The sequence below is a fragment of the Phragmites australis genome, chromosome 24, assembly GCF_958298935.1.
Source record: "Phragmites australis chromosome 24, lpPhrAust1.1, whole genome shotgun sequence".
Taxonomy (NCBI): Eukaryota; Viridiplantae; Streptophyta; class Magnoliopsida; order Poales; family Poaceae; genus Phragmites; species Phragmites australis.
This window is the reverse complement of record NC_084944.1, coordinates 3772263-3787576: the sequence shown is the minus strand read 5'-3', so window position 1 is coordinate 3787576 and position 15314 is coordinate 3772263. Positions and strand designations below refer to the sequence as shown.

At 42.3% G+C, this 15314-nt stretch overlaps 2 protein-coding genes across 2 annotated transcripts; both read left to right on the top strand.

The window, feature by feature from the left end:
• The first annotated feature begins 598 nt into the window (after window positions 1–598).
• Window positions 599–3937, top strand: LOC133907825 (uncharacterized). Its single transcript, XM_062349920.1, has 3 exons — window positions 599–764; window positions 1568–2944; window positions 3559–3937. Exon 2 carries the CDS (start codon window positions 1610–1612, stop codon window positions 2039–2041), a length of 432 nt encoding a protein of 143 aa, XP_062205904.1. The 5' UTR covers window positions 599–764; window positions 1568–1609; the 3' UTR covers window positions 2042–2944; window positions 3559–3937.
• A 3493-nt stretch (window positions 3938–7430) lies between these two features.
• Window positions 7431–9615, top strand: LOC133908017 (probable plastid-lipid-associated protein 10, chloroplastic). The gene is made up of 5 exons (XM_062350150.1): window positions 7431–7631; window positions 7711–7815; window positions 7950–8090; window positions 8522–8617; window positions 9236–9615. Exons 1-5 carry the CDS (start codon window positions 7431–7433, stop codon window positions 9323–9325), a joined length of 633 nt encoding a protein of 210 aa, XP_062206134.1. The 3' UTR covers window positions 9326–9615.
• Window positions 9616–15314: the final 5699 nt, after the last annotated feature.

The following is a 15314-nucleotide window of genomic DNA, read 5'->3' as shown; positions in this document are numbered from 1 at the left end:
TTTAAGGCTTTTCATATGTTGAAGAAATACAATGAAAAAAATCACAAATATCGTCACTCAACCTAAGGTTGCTGGGAAGAAAAATCTAGTCTTTAACCAGAAAGTGAAGATATCATACTGTTAGGCTATGTAAACGTTGCCACAGATATATGTACAATGTTCTTGCCAATTATCCTTGTTAAAAGAAACATTTTTTCCAAAAAGGTTGTCCAGAGCGTATTACTGTGTTCATACCATCCGCGCTTGAGACCAGCTGGACACCGGTTCCCACCAATTTCATAGTCAGGTCTCCTACTGTATTTTTAAAAAAAAGAGAAACATATTTTCCATTATATATTCTGAGACGTGGGTCCTGGCAACAGTCTCATGAACAGAGCCCACATGGGATTACCACGAAATGACGAACGAACTAGCTTGACTTTGATCGTTTCCGGGAGACCGGGCTGGTCGAGCCGCGGAGCCGAGCCGAGCCGAGCCGCCGGTGCAGGAAAGTACACAAGCTAACTGAGCTTCGTGTCGACGTCTCAGGCTCTCAGCCACGGATGGGCATTCTGGTCATTTGGCCAAGGCCACGGATCCTATAAATTAGACCCCTCCCCTTCTCCTCCGGGCCGTTGGTGCTGACCGCGAGGCTCGTGTTACGCCGGTCCACGAGGCGAAGAGAGAGAGAGAGAGAGAGAGAGAGAGAGAGAAGGCGAGGTCCTCCTCGTCTTGCCCCGTCGTTTCTCCCCAATCCCTTTCGTGCCTCCCCTTCGACCTCACTGGTAAGTCCCCTCTGCCTCCGCTCTCTAGGTTTCTGCTTGAGATTTTGTGGCGTTTCGGGGAAGGATGGGGGCTCTTTTTGGATTAGTCGTCGTTAATCTGAATCGGTTGGTTTTGGTGAGGATTTTGACGTCGAGACGCGGTCGTGTGAGGATTTATTGTGATTTTATTGCGGGGGGTGAGGGTGGTTGGGGTTTTTACTGTGTAGATCTAGTGAAATTGTGGTCGTAAAAGGGAAAAAAAGGAAGGGGGCAGTTCGTTTCTGGTTTACCTACGCGATTGAAGGGGATGGGTGGGTGTTGACTTGTGAAGGTTTTGTTGTCTTGTTTGTATCTGCGAGTTTTTTTTAATATTCAGCTTTGGCCATTTTAGCCCTTTTGAATTCGTCTGAGATTCGATGCCAGCTGTGCTATCCGTGGGTCAAATTGGGGTCCGGCGTTATGAAATTGTTACAGATTTGGCGAAAATGTGACGAAATTTAGCGACATCATATCATAGATCTTGCAAATGCCCAAGAATTTTTTTGACTCAGAATTGTGGTCTACGATATCGCGAAATCTGCATTCTACGCTGAAATCTTGTGTGATACTTTACCGAGTGAGCTAATTTACTGGTAGTTACTGGAGGTTACACCACTGTTGATTATTTTGTTCTCATGGCAATGCAATTCTCAATTCAAATCCCTCTCCTTTTATTGCAAATTTATTTGTTGACTTGGCTCAGTAGTCGCTACAAGAAGCACAGCGTGGTCATTTGCAGGATCTCCAAAACAAAATTCTGAAGCAAATTCTTGTTTTGACCTCAGGAACTGAAAAGGGTCTGTGAAGAGGTTTCTAGCGGCAGTACAATGGAGGTATTTGGCAAATCTGTGATTGCTGAGCCCAGCACTGTGATTTTCTTGTCCACCATTCTTAACACAGAAGGGTCAAACCCTAGTCACAAGTGTGACAAGAGGTGCCAGAATGAGCACATATTTGGAAACATGTACCACTGCAAACTGACTGGAACCACCCACATCTGTGACAAAAACTGTAACCAGAGGATCCTCTACGACAACCATAACTCGCTCTGCCTAGTGAGTGGGCAGTTGTTCCCGCTCTCACCACTGGAACAGCAGGCAGTGAGGGGGATCCGAAGGAAGCATGAAGTTGACAGCAATGAAGGGTGCTCCTTTAAGCGCAGGCGTGGTGCACAGCTGCATCCTTCCCCTTTCGAGAGGTCCTACTCTGCTGTTTCTCCAATCCCAAGCCAGGTTGGAGATGGCATGGACCTGAGCTAGAGCTCATGAGATTTCCTTTACTTCCACGAGCCACCAGCCACCTTATCCCGTTCTTTCTACTCCTTTAGCCCTTTGTTGACAGGATGGGATTACAAGAGCTTCCTTCCTTGCAGGCTTATGAAGGGATATAAGACTCCTTAGATGCACTAAATAAATGTTTATGTAGCATCAGTTCAGTTTCATGGGACATTGTTGTAACTCGTAACTTTGGTTGAACTGCCTATTCAGAATTAAGTAGTCCTTTCAGATAATCATTCGCTGCTGTCTCTTAATTTATTTATTCTAGTGTAGTTTTTTTCCTTTAACTTTCTATTCTTGAAGTATTTACTTATTATGTTTGGCTAATGTTGATTGCCTGACAAATGCACTTCAATATAATTGAGCTGCGTGAATTTGTTTGATTATTCTGACGATGTAAATCCATTGAAGAATTTTTTGGTCCTATATTTCGGGGGTGTGATCTTGCTAACTTAAATTCCTGCACAGCTGTCACTTGTGTTTTGCCTAGCTCGCTGCTGATCAAGTTTGAATGATCTATGGTTTGTTCCCATTTTTCTTTATCCTATCATTTATATAACTTGTTTTGTGCAGGTTATGTTTCTAACACTTACCTGTTTATCTCCTGTTCTCTTTTGCTTTGCCTTTTCCCTTAACTTTTTATGTTTACAGGACAATCCAGGTGCTAATTATTTTGGGAAATATTTTGGTCTTTTGTATAAGTTTCTATTTTTCAATTTGATTATGTTTGTTCATTTGAGGCATGTTTCTTTTCAATTTTTCAGGTAAGCTGCTGATCTCTGATGCTTTTCAATCGGTGGGAGGACACGAACTAATCAAGGAGACTTGTGCCAATCCTTTGCAATGGAAGACTGTTACGCTTCTTCGGAGCAGCACACTTTCCAGGTAACTGCTGGTCATTCGATTTTGAAGACATTTCAACTCTTTGTTAATATGTTTGCTGTAAACTGTTGTATTTGCTCTCGAATTCTCTTGTGACCCCATTCCCTCTAGTATTGCATTTTTGTTTGGCTGGCTACATATTCCAAATTTGAAGATGTTCACTGTTCTTCATGTTATTGCCTTTTCATGAGTATATATTACCCAGCAAAAGGGTTCTTCGAAGTTGTGGATCCTGATAACTGGTGCATGCTAATATAACTTACTGCTTCTGCCAATTGTTATGCATGATTTCATCTCCATAATGGAGAATTTAGTGCATATTTTCAGATCTTATTATACATATTTTGCATCTGTCCTCCCTAATGGGACCACTATGTGTAGCAATTTCAGAACATGATTTAGTTACATCATCTCTTTGATCCGGGCTCGATTTTTTATGAGTACATAAACCGCTTCATGTGCGTAGATATGAATGCTTTCATTGCAGCCTTGCAGGCCACAATGATGATGCAATTTAGATGAAGTGAAACCGTTGCATATGCGATGATTAGAATCAAATTTGGCAAATCCTAACAACTATTGCCAACATTTTCATAGTTGTCCTGTATGTTGTGCAGAGCATAAGTTGTCGGAAGAGAAGCTTTGTACAACTAGTTTTCAAGAAGGCATTGAAGCCAACTTTTGACGTTCAAAGTGAAGATTGAAGAAGATACTACAGCCGCAACTAATTTTTGGTTTCTCCTCTTGGTGGGCTCGGAGAAATCAGCAAGAGCAGCCGCATCTGTGATTTGAAGAAACATCAAAAGCCCTCGGAGACTTCAGGAGTTCTCATCCAACAAGCTTCTTTCAACCCAAACATACTTGTATTATTGTAGCTGATAAAAGTTATGTCCTAAGTAGTGGGTGCTTTTCTTTTGCATGAAGTTTTGTTGGTACCCACCCTCCTTTTTGTGCAAGTGCTGTTGGTCAATGAAATCGAACTACCATTTGCCTTTATGCTTCCTGAGAAAATGTTGAGGATAAAGTGCTCTACACTTTGTAAGTTTTGAGTTGCTAGGGTTTCTTTTGTGCTGTTTTCTGCCCGTGGCAATCTTGAACTGCTAATGTGTGGTGCAGCGCCGACAGTCTTTTCGTCACTATGACATGGAGCCCCCGGCCCGGCCTGTATAACCAGCAAAGCTGTTCACGACTACGCGGTTTTGCGGTGGGCTGGTTGGTGGCACGCGTTTGGGTCGAAAACACCACCCTTCCGCGTGAAAGAATGGGGGCTTCACGTCGTGACGAGTGACGTGACGACGGGTGGTGAGAGCTCTCACGACGGCCAGAGCAGCATCTCGGCCGTCGAACGTGACGTGGACGGTGATGACACCAAGTGTGAGGACGCGTTTCCGACCAACGTTTTTTTAATATTATATTTTATACGGCATTTTCGGAAATATTGCACCAATTCGAAAAATTACAAAAATATCACATTGTCGCGAAATGGTTTTGCGAAAATCAATTTTCACGAGTTAGAATAAATCTTATTTTTGCACTTCAGTCCCGTGATGAAAATATTTTCATGGATTGGTTGTCCGAAAATATTTTCACTTAATGAAAATGGAAAAATATTTTTTTCTAATTGTTGACGCAAAAATATGTTTTTTCCTGCAGCGATTTTGTATTTATTTTCTAAAAATTAGTTTATATTTTTCTATGCATGCAAAATTTAGTTTAAATTTTGTGGACTGGTTCGGCGAATCAATTAATAGTTTTTGCGCTACCGCTGTGCGGAAATTAGCAATTTTTGCAAATTGGTCCAGCGGAAATAGATTTTCACACTGCGGTCCCCCAAAAGGTATTTTCGCTCAATGGTCACGTGAAATCTTCAGTTTTCTATGAACGGTTCTGCGAAAATATCATATTTTTGCGCTTTGGAGATACGAAAATATTTTCGCAGTTTTAAACCGTGAAAAATATTTTTTCCGTTAAACCGAACTGCGAAAATATAATTTTTTATTATTCCAACTCACGAAAATTGGTTTTTGCTAAACCATCTCACGACAGTGTAATATTTTTGTAAATTTTTTAATTTGTGTAATCTTTCTGAAATTGCCGTACAAAAATAAAATATTAAAACAAAATCTCCTACCAACGGCGATGCAAATCAATCCGTGGGATTTTTTATTGTAGCCCTTTTAAAACCAATGTTTTAGAAATAGCATGTGAGACATTAAATTTTTAGAAATTAGCTCATTTTATCACGTCAAAATATATGAAGTAACTCATCATGTGGTCATGCTAATGTATACAGTATGATTAAGGTGTAAGTCACGTTATGTACTTTGACGTGATAAAAAGGTTCACATGGCAAGGCGTCCGGACAGGACATCAGCGTGACCATTTTAGTCACACCATATGTATTGATGTGATTAAGTTGTGAGTCACGTTATATACTTTGATATGGTAAAATAGGTTAGTTTTTAAAAATTTAGTGTCTCACGTATTATTTTTAAAATATTAGTTTAAAAAATACTAAAATAAAAAATTATCTCGATCCGTGGTTGTGCCCAGGCTACTAAACTTCGTCGCAGTTCATCCACTCGGGCCGCAGGAGCAGCGCAAAAAAATGGCGCTTGCTACTGCTCCCCTATGTTGACTCCCACCCAGGTTCACAAATGCAATGAGGGTAGAAATATGAACCCCTTGCATTAGCGAAATGCATGAAATTCGAGTAAAAATTCGAATAAATTTGTGCAGTTAAACTCGGTTGACGGAGGAAAAAACGATCGAATTGAACTCTCGAAATGCGATCGGTTTTCTCCATATTCAAACGAAATCCACCGATAAGTGGTCGTATTCTTCGTGTTTCGATCAATGTAAAAAATCGCTCGAATTCTTCGAAAACTGTTCGATTTTTCCAATTTATTAAAAGTATTTCTCGAATTTTAGTGAAGTTAAAAAAAAGAAAATATATGGAAAAAATAAGGAAAAAATCATAATTTTGTTGACAACAATAGAATAGATATTCATAAGTAAAATAAATAAATAAATATGACAATAATAACATTCATTACAAACTTTATCACTCACTACATTTCTGTGTTTCTTTCACTGCAGCAATAAAGAATGTGTCATCTGCTGTTCAACTATAAGAATACCTTAAGTATGTAAAAATTTGGATCATACCAAATCAATAGTTGTCTTTGTATTCTTTTCATTTGTAGTCCATGTCCGAGTGTCAATCCTCTATTGCACGAGGTCTTTTGCTGCCTGTAATCCCTTACACTCGGTGTCTCCCTTGTCGAAGATGTCCTCCTAAACATCTTCTTCAACACATTAATAGAACCACCCCCTCCTCTACTACTCCCACTGCCACCACCGTGCTCATAGAAGCCCCCTGCTCGGCTCCTAAACTCTTTCTCCTCCCTAGATTGGGCCATGGCACGCCGTATATGTTCCTCTTATGTCTCCTCACAATCGCTTTGTCAAATCTATGTGGGTCGCCTCCCTCCAAATCCTCACCTCAGACCTTTCCTTCTTCTTCTCTACCGTCCTATCGAGCTCACATATGAAGTAATCACGCATATCAGAAGTCACCCGGTCGCAATGTATAACATTAGTGCCGCGCCCTGCCAAATGCTGTTTTAACCTCATAGCACCACCGCCTCTCCTTTCCTTATGACAATACTTGCACTTAAATCCTGGGTATAAGTTCTCGCCATGCTCTCACACCGTATCTTTGTTCACCATCGGTTACTACAAAACAACATATAAAATTTAGATGTCAAACTTTTGCTAGCCACTGCCGTATTGCCTTTGCATATAGAACATATGAGATTGGTGATGTTCTAAATGAGAATCAGAGTGCTCTTTTCATATCTCCCTGTAAATTGTTTATTTCTTAGTTACTTAGATGTAATAGTTACTAGGACAACTTTAGCCAATCACCATCATTAGAAATTAAACAACTACAATAGTTTACAGTTGCCGAACTCGATATTTGACTGATTTCTTCGAAAAACCAAAAACTCACCTTCGATATTCGATGCTTTGTCGAACCTGACGGCACCCGCTCGGCCAAACTTGATATTCAACTCGATTCGGTCGAATATCGACTCTTCCGCTCGGCTTTCGACGTTGCTGGCATGATTTCTTTATCGGCGGTGATGGATCCGCTAGTGCTCGCTACTGCGCCATTCAGGGAGGAGAGGAAAGTAATCCAGTGCCACTGTACTGCTCGGAGAGAAGGAGAATCGGCGGCCTTATCCTTCAAGAAAGGTGGGCCAAAATGGGCCACGGGCCTAATCTATTTCGATCTTTTTCTTTTCTTATTTTCTAATTTTCAAACTTCTCGTCCACAAAATTGGATGCAAATATTATTTTTTTTAAAAAAAATCACAGAAATTCTTAGTTGTCATTTGTATTTTTAGGATATTTTGATTTTTTTTCTTTTCGAATTTGAAAATTTTGAATTCAAGTTTTGAAATTCGGTCGGTTTATGAATGTGATGCGGCTCGGTCGAAATTGGCGAAATTCGGTCGCATTCGGTCGCATTTTCGAACCCTGCTCTGCTCCCACCCCTCCCACGCCACCGAAGCCACCGTCTCTGCGCGCTGCCTCGCGCCTCCGCCCGCACCCTCGGCGCGGTCTCCGTCTCTGCCCGCTCCTCGCCGCCGCGGCCACGGCCTCGGTCGCCGCTTACTCCCCCGTACTCCTCTCTCCACGCTTCCACTCTTAGGAAACCGCAACCGACCCCAATCGCTCTCTGATGCTCTGGTCGCTCGCAGGCGGACGCGGAGCGGCGGAAGCACGAGCTGCTGCGCGCGGTGCAGGAGACGCGGCAGGGTTTCGTGGCGGGGTCCGACCAGCGCGCCGCCATCGAGGAAGCCATCGTACGTACGAGACCCGCCCGCTCCGGAGCCTAAGCCCTTCTCGTCTTTCCCTTACTTACACAGCCGTGGCAGGCGGCGCTTGTGATGGCGACGGGAGGTTTTGATTGAATTGCTGTGTCATGTCTGATGTGTAGGTGGGCGTGGAGGAGCTTGGCGCCGTGGAGGGGGCGCTGCTGGACCTTGCGGCGCTCGACAGCACCTGGAGGCTGTGCTACACGTCGGCGTCGGACGTGCTCGTGCTTTTCGAGGCAGCCGAGAGGCTCCCACTCCTTCAGGTATCTCTGAGTGTTCATCAATCTGACCTAGTTCCTCGTTGCAATTTGATTCCGACTAAAAGTCATCACCCAGCAATCAGCTACACATGCCATTACCTTCGGAATCAACTTTATGACAGTACCATTGCGATCAACTCCAGATGCCATTAGCTTAGCTATCTCCACATTGTTGTATGTTTGATATTGAGGAATGCTAGCTGAAAAGTGCGATTAAATTCAGCTCTGTGCACTAAAAATATCTCTTGACAGGTTGAACACTTGAGCTATTGGAGATGATGAGTCAATTGCTCGTACATCAATAAGATGCTTTCGCTGGGTAGTGCATTGATTTTTACTGTTTATTGCTGGTGTGTGTAGGCGATCATATTCGACAAATATGGCAGAAGGGTTTGGGGCCTTATGATCAGGGTGGTGTTTTCAAATTTATGTAGGTGGGGCAAATATACCAGAAATTCGAGTGCAAAGACCAGTCAGATGGTGGGGTTGTGAGGAATGTTGTACGGTGGAGCATTGAGAACTTGCTGGAGGTAAAGCTTCTATGGGTGTTGTATTGTACCTCTTGGGCTTTTTTGTATTAATCATCCTAGCTTTCCGCTAACTTTCCGCTACACTGGTGATCTTAGTCATTATTACGCCTGATTTCAGTTGATTGGAAATGAGATCAGAGCTGTATGAATTTATTTGCCATGCACAGACTAAATGCAAAAGGGTGGTTCCGTTGTTAACTGAGAGTTTCTACTGAGCTGACCAACCTGACATGTTGCTTGCTTATTTCAAGTACACCTTAAATATTTAATATTTATTGCAACAATAGGAGGAAAATGCTTCCTATATAGAGAGCATGTCCCTCTGTATCATTGTCAACATAGTTGCTGATATATTTAAATGGATGAAATACATAAAAGTATGATAGTTGCAGATGTGCAGTGGCTTGCAGAATCTGGTTAATTTTCATGTTTTGCAGTTCAAGTGTACAGCTGTGTTTCAAACCTAGAAGAATTTAACTTCCTTCTTTGACATAGTTTGCATTTTTTAAGCAGTCATCTTCCAATTCTTTGCATGTTATGATGAACCATCTTATTTTTAGTCTCTAGATCTCCTTTTTTCAGTTCTGTCATGTTTGATTCTTTTAGCAATCTCCATAGGAGCAAGAAGGTGCAACACTGATGGTCTCTGCAAAATTTGTTGTCCTGTCTAAGCGCAACTGTCATGGTCGGGCAATATTATCATCGTAGGAAGAAGCAAGGGTCTGCAGTCAACACAGATGGAGCGTGAGAGCGATCTGCAGGAGCCGTCCAGGATTAGTCCTTTGGGTGGTTAGAAGTTTGTTTGGCTTAGAGTTGGTTTGCAAGTTGGTTAGGAGTTTGTTTAGATTACAATTGTGTCGGTTTGTAACAGGCAGGGCTATATATGCCCATTGGATTTGCATCCTTGAGATCAAGCAATACAAACAATCTAGTTTCTCATCTCCCTTCTCTAAACATCTCCTCCCTGCTAATCGACGTCTTACCTGCGTCAGCTTCCTTACCACGGGCAGGAAGCCGGCCAAAGAATGGCCGGAGACCTCCCACACATACCCAATCCATTCACTGCCTCACGGTTGTGACAATTTGGTATCAGATTCCAGTACTTCCGCCATGGGTTCTGGGGCTGATCAAGATTCAAGAGCAAGTCAAGAAGCTCCTCACGGAGCAAGAGGAGTCGCTGCGCCAGGAGTTCCAGTCTGGCTTCGCTGGCATCTAGAAGACCCTGACTGAGGTAATAAACGACATCATCGATCGACTGGCACGGCTAGAAAAGCCTAAGATCATCGAGGAGCCGCTCACGGGTGATTCCGATGCGACTGTTGATAACCCCGCCTTGAAGAAGGATGGCATCGAGCCACCGGATCCACCGGTCGCCGCGACCAAGTCCAAGGCTGCTTCCTCGGCATCCAAGGATGCACCTCCGCGCGTGGCTAGGGGATCCTTAACCGGGATGACACCCTGCAACACGGCACGACCCTCCTGTCCAACAAGATGTTCGAGGAGTTGCTCTTCTCCTCCAACCACAACCAACGCCACGACGCCAGCTGTTTCACCAGCGGCGTACCCAAGTACTTCAAGCTCGAGTTTCCGAAGTACAACGGTAGGGATGATCCACTGCCATGGTTAAATCAGTGTGAGCAAATCTTCCGTGGCCAGATGATTGAGGAAAAGCACAAGGTCTAGCTCGCTTCGTTTAATATGGACGGCGACGCGCATCATTGGTACTCCCATCTAGAGCGCTCTAGCCGCGTGCCCCCGTGACTGGATTTTCGCCAGCTCTGCAACACGTGCTTCGGGCCTCCATCCGAAGCAACCCGTTGGGTGAACTGCGCCACCTACATCAAACTGGATTGGTGAAAGACTACCAGTGTTGCTTCCTCGCCCTCTTGAGTTGCACGGAGCCACTGACGGAGAACCAGGAGAAGCAGCTCTTTACATCGGGGCTAAAGTCTAGCACAAATCTTCGAAGGATCCACCGCATATGAATCTAAAATGCAGTATAAGATGGTCGAACGAGAGGTAAATTTAGCTCTGATTAGGCCTACTAGATACCTCAAGTGGTTGGAGGTTCCGATCATCTTTAATCAAGTTGACCACTCAGCCGCGGTTCCACACTTTGGTCGATACTCAGTTGTGATCCAACCGACTATCCTCAACATCAAAGTCTCCCGAACTTTAGTCCACGGGGGTAGTTCGCTTAACCTCATCTTCACCAAGACCCTAAACAAGATGGGAGTTCAGATGTCAGAGCTTAAGGTGGGAGCTAAGCCTTCCCATGGCATAACCCCCAACTCATCGACCATGTCCCTGGGCCAGATCGAGTTGCCGGTCACATTTGGTACACTCGACAACTTCTATATAGAGAAGCTTACCTTCGATATTGTGGACTTCGAGACAACATACAACGTGATCCTGAGCCACCCAATGCTGGACAAGTTTATGACAATGGTGCACTATGCATACCAGACGCTCAAGATCCCGGGCCCTAAAGGGGTCATAACTGTCAGGGGAGATCAACACCAGCGGTCAAATGCGATAAGCAGAGCCTAGATATGGTCGAACACCTCAGTCAAGCGGCAATCACTTCTAAAGGCGCGGTTTCCAAGTGTCAAAAGCATCAAGCCACCATTGAAGTCAAGGACTCCAAGCTTGTAAGTCTTGCTGACACCTCTAACTCCAACGATGCCGCCAAGGGTTAGAACAACGACGGCGCTAGCAACAAAAAGACAGTTGATGGCGTCAAGGCGATCCCTCTTGACCCGTCTGAACCGGCCAAAGAAGGTTAAGGTTGCGACTAACCTCGACTCTAAATAGGAATTCGAGCTCATCATTTCCCTCCGGGCAAACCAATACGTGTTCGTATGGCAACCGTCTGATATGCCTGGAGTTCCTAGGGAAATGATCGAGCATCGACTAGCTGTTAGGTTCGACTCTAAACCTGTGGTGCAGAAGCAACGAAGATTTGCAGATGATAGGAAGCAAGCCATCCAAGAGGATGTCGACAATCTCCTTAAGGTGGGCTTTATTCGAGAAGTTCGTCACTCCACATGGCTCGCAAATTCCGTCCTCGTCAAGAAAGCTAATGGTAAATGGAGAATGTGCATCGATTTCACTAACCTCAACAAGGTATGTCCAAAATATCATTTTCCTCTTCCATGCATCGACCAAATCATCGACTCTACAACGGGTTGTACATTGTTGTGTTTTCTAAATACCTATTTGGGGTATCACCAAATTAGCATGGGAATAGAGGATGAGGAGAAAACTACTTTTACTACTCCTTTTGGTGTATTTTGCTATGCAAAGATGCCCTTTGGTTTAAATAACGTTGATGCTACTTATGAATGGTGTATTCAAAACTGTCTATAGCCCTAAATTAGGCGCAATGTGGAAACTTGTATCGATGATATTGTAGTCAAGTCGAGAACCGAGGATGTTTTTATTGACAATCTCAAGGTCATCATCGTAGTCAAGTCAAGTCATGGTCGGGCAATATTATCATTGTAGGAAGAAGCAAGGGTCCACAGTCAACACGGATGGAGTGTGAGAGCGATCTGCGGGAGTCGTCCAAGATTAGTCCTTTGGGTGGTTAGAAGTTTGTTTGGCTTAGAGTTGGTTTGCAAGTTGGTTAGGTGTTTGTTTAGATTACAACTGTGTCGGTTTGTAATAGGCAGGGCTATATATGCCCATTGAATTCGCATCCTTGAGATCAAGCAATACAAACAATCTAGTTTCTCATCTCCCTTCTCTAAACCTCATCTCCCTGCTGATCAACGCCTTGCCGGCATCAACTTCCTTACCACGGGCAGGAAGCCAGCCAAAGAACGGCCGGAGACCTCCCACACGTACCCAATCCGTTCACTGCCTCACGGCCGTGATAGCAACATCTCTCTTAAATTTGAGGCGGTAATATTCCTTTTCAAAAATATCTAAATATGATTATTTGATAAAAGAACTGCAATGGAAAATTTTGGCATTTATGATGTGAAACCAGGACAAATATATTGTGACGTTTAATTTTGCAATGGTAAATAAAAGGCATGAGCCTTGATGTATTGACTTGCTAAGTAGTATTATTATATTAATATTTAAGCTACATTGGCAGTTATCATTCTCCATGATTATATTCACATGCAAGATGGCGCTATATAGCCAGACAACGTATCTATGACGAAATGATGCATACAAGTCATTTGCAATCTTGGAAATTTCTGTTTCTTTTTTTGTCCTATTTCCATCCACTGTCTTAAGCTAACCCTTTTAAATGGTTGTTTCTGCGTTATCATTTGCTTTCTTTGACCATTAAGCCTTTCAGGGATTTTCAGCCATTGCTGGTCTAGATGTGGCTATTATTTTTCCCTGTACTGTAAAGCCTAAACATTTGACGCCTGGCTCCTGACCCAGACTCAGTGTTTTAACTCTTCTACCCTCTTGAACATCATATCTTCTTCCCTCTTCCATTAAAGAAAAAAAATGGTATCTTCTTTTTTCTGTGCGGCCTTGGCTTTTAGTGTTAGTTGTTAGTTTGAACTTATGATCCATTGTTTAACAGGTTGCTGTCGAAAACATCAAGATTAGCGAGCAGCTGCAAGCACTAATAGCTCTTGCCAATGGCGGAGCTAGAACACTCTCTACACGAGAATTCTATATGTGCATGTGACAGTAATCTATACTAACATCTGCGAATTTTTATTCAACAAAGAACTAATCTGTACTAGCATCGGGGTATTTTGGGTGTGCCTGTGACACCCAAAATACCCCCTGGCTCGTGCTATACTTCCTCGGTCATTTTTGAGCGTTCAGGTATGCCATACTGCCAAGTTATATCAAATAAGTGCATCGTAGAATTGCATATTATCCTTGATTTGATCAAATCTTGTTTTCTCTTTCTTGGTCATTGACAAATACGGGCATCGATCTATATTTTCCCCATTATACAGTTCTGAATACTGATAGTTTTGAGAGCTGCTAGTTCCCACAGTTTGCAACATGTCATTACTTTTGTTGTCTGCTGCATAAAGGAAATATAAAGTTAAAAATATTAATATTTAGGATCAGCTTTTGCTCTTTCACCATGTTTGTTGTAGTTCTTTATCATCTACCATAGTACACATTATCTAAAATAAAACTATCATAGTACAGATGTTTCAAATTTCAATGCAGCAAATTAGGGCATGTTTGTTTCCACTTAAGATTATAATAAGCTAGTTTATTTATGTAAAGTGGAAACAAACAAATAGATTATTTGTCCAGATTATTATAAGCTGAACTCCAGATTATAATAATCTCATAAGCTGTGGAAGAGAAGCTTATTTCAGTTTATTTTGACTTTTTACTATACTACCTATTGAATTTAGAGAAAATTACCCACCAATACCACTCCTCCCACCCCACACCAGAATCCCTCGCTCCCTATTGAGGGCATTGCAGATTTTTACCAACAATCCAGACTCCAATAATCTAAGTTGCCAAACAACTCACAACTTATTTTCCTCCAGCTTATCATAATCCAGCTTATTATAATCCACTATCTATAAGCTAATTATTATAATCTTAAGCGGAAACAAACACGGCCTTAGTTCGTGCAGATATTGCAGTTCCTTAAAACCTTTCGAGCTCAAGTTCCTGTTAGTGGTCCTGAAAGGTAATTTTCCACACTAATTTACTCATTTCATATTTTCCAGTGTTTTGTAATTACCAAACCGAATTGAATGTCAGACGATCACCTGGAGGATTATATTATCTTTCTTACCTTGACCATGATATGCTCCTGGGTCGTTCGGTTGGTGGTGGTAAACTTTTTATTTTCACAAGAGCACAACCTCTTTTATGAAGGTTTTCTGATAACCAAGAGTATATCATGTGAAGGCATTCCAGTTGTACTTGAGCTTATCCACCTACAAGAGGTATATATACCTTACATGGCAACACTACATGCATCTTTCTTTTTGGGCATGTGAATATGTGATTATCACCTTAATCTAGTTCTTTTTAAAAAAGATTACCATGCTCTGATTTGATTTGAAGAGATTACATGCAACACGCTTTCTGTTACACACCAGTTGCGGTGATTATGCAGCTTGCTAGTGGATACAAATAGCTTCCTGAAATAGTTCTGTTTTATTCGAGTGTTCTATGATTACTGGAGTTGTACCCACTGAACTCTGTAATTGTTAAATTAGATTTACATCTGGATCAATAAATCAATGTGCTGATATAGTGCACCTGTTCTATTCTACTTGATGACGTTGACTTTTGTGGTGGCCTCCGATCTGTGATTTCACCTTATGTTATGGTAACTTCCTAGCCTTATAACTTTATGTCTTTTTTGTACTAGAAAATTATAGAATTATGATTTTATTAGAGTACATTTAACGAAAATTCTTGTGCTGAAATTTTGGCAGTCTTTCTTCTCAGACGAAATCGTGGCAGCCGATTTGGTTCTAATGGAAAGTAGGATGCCTTGTTTCCTGGTATGATTCGTGACTGAAAATGGCCATAACTACACTAATGTCGCACATGCCAAGCTTGGGACTGGAATTGAGTAGTGCTACTTTGCCTCTATTAGGGGAATATGCTTTTCCCAATGCCAGGATATTCTTTTTTTTTATGCTTCATTGAGACAATCTCATAAATGGTATGATGCTTTACTGGCGAGGTGCATGTGGTAATCCCTACACCACATGCTTTAGGTCAT

What these genes read in the sequence shown, in the direction of transcription:
- LOC133907825 (XM_062349920.1), top strand. Translation starts at nt 1,610, where the DNA reads ATGGAGGTATTTGGCAAATCTGTGATTGCTGAGCCCAGCACTGTGATT.
- LOC133908017 (XM_062350150.1), top strand. Translation starts at nt 7,431, where the DNA reads ATGCGGCTCGGTCGAAATTGGCGAAATTCGGTCGCATTCGGTCGCATT. An exon ending in CGGTCGCCGCTTACTCCCCC is followed by an intron (nt 7,632 to 7,710) that starts GTACTCCTCTCT and finishes GGTCGCTCGCAG; the next exon opens with GCGGACGCGGAGCGGCGGAA. An exon ending in GCATTGAGAACTTGCTGGAG is followed by an intron (nt 8,618 to 9,235) that starts GTAAAGCTTCTA and finishes CAATCTCCATAG; the next exon opens with GAGCAAGAAGGTGCAACACT.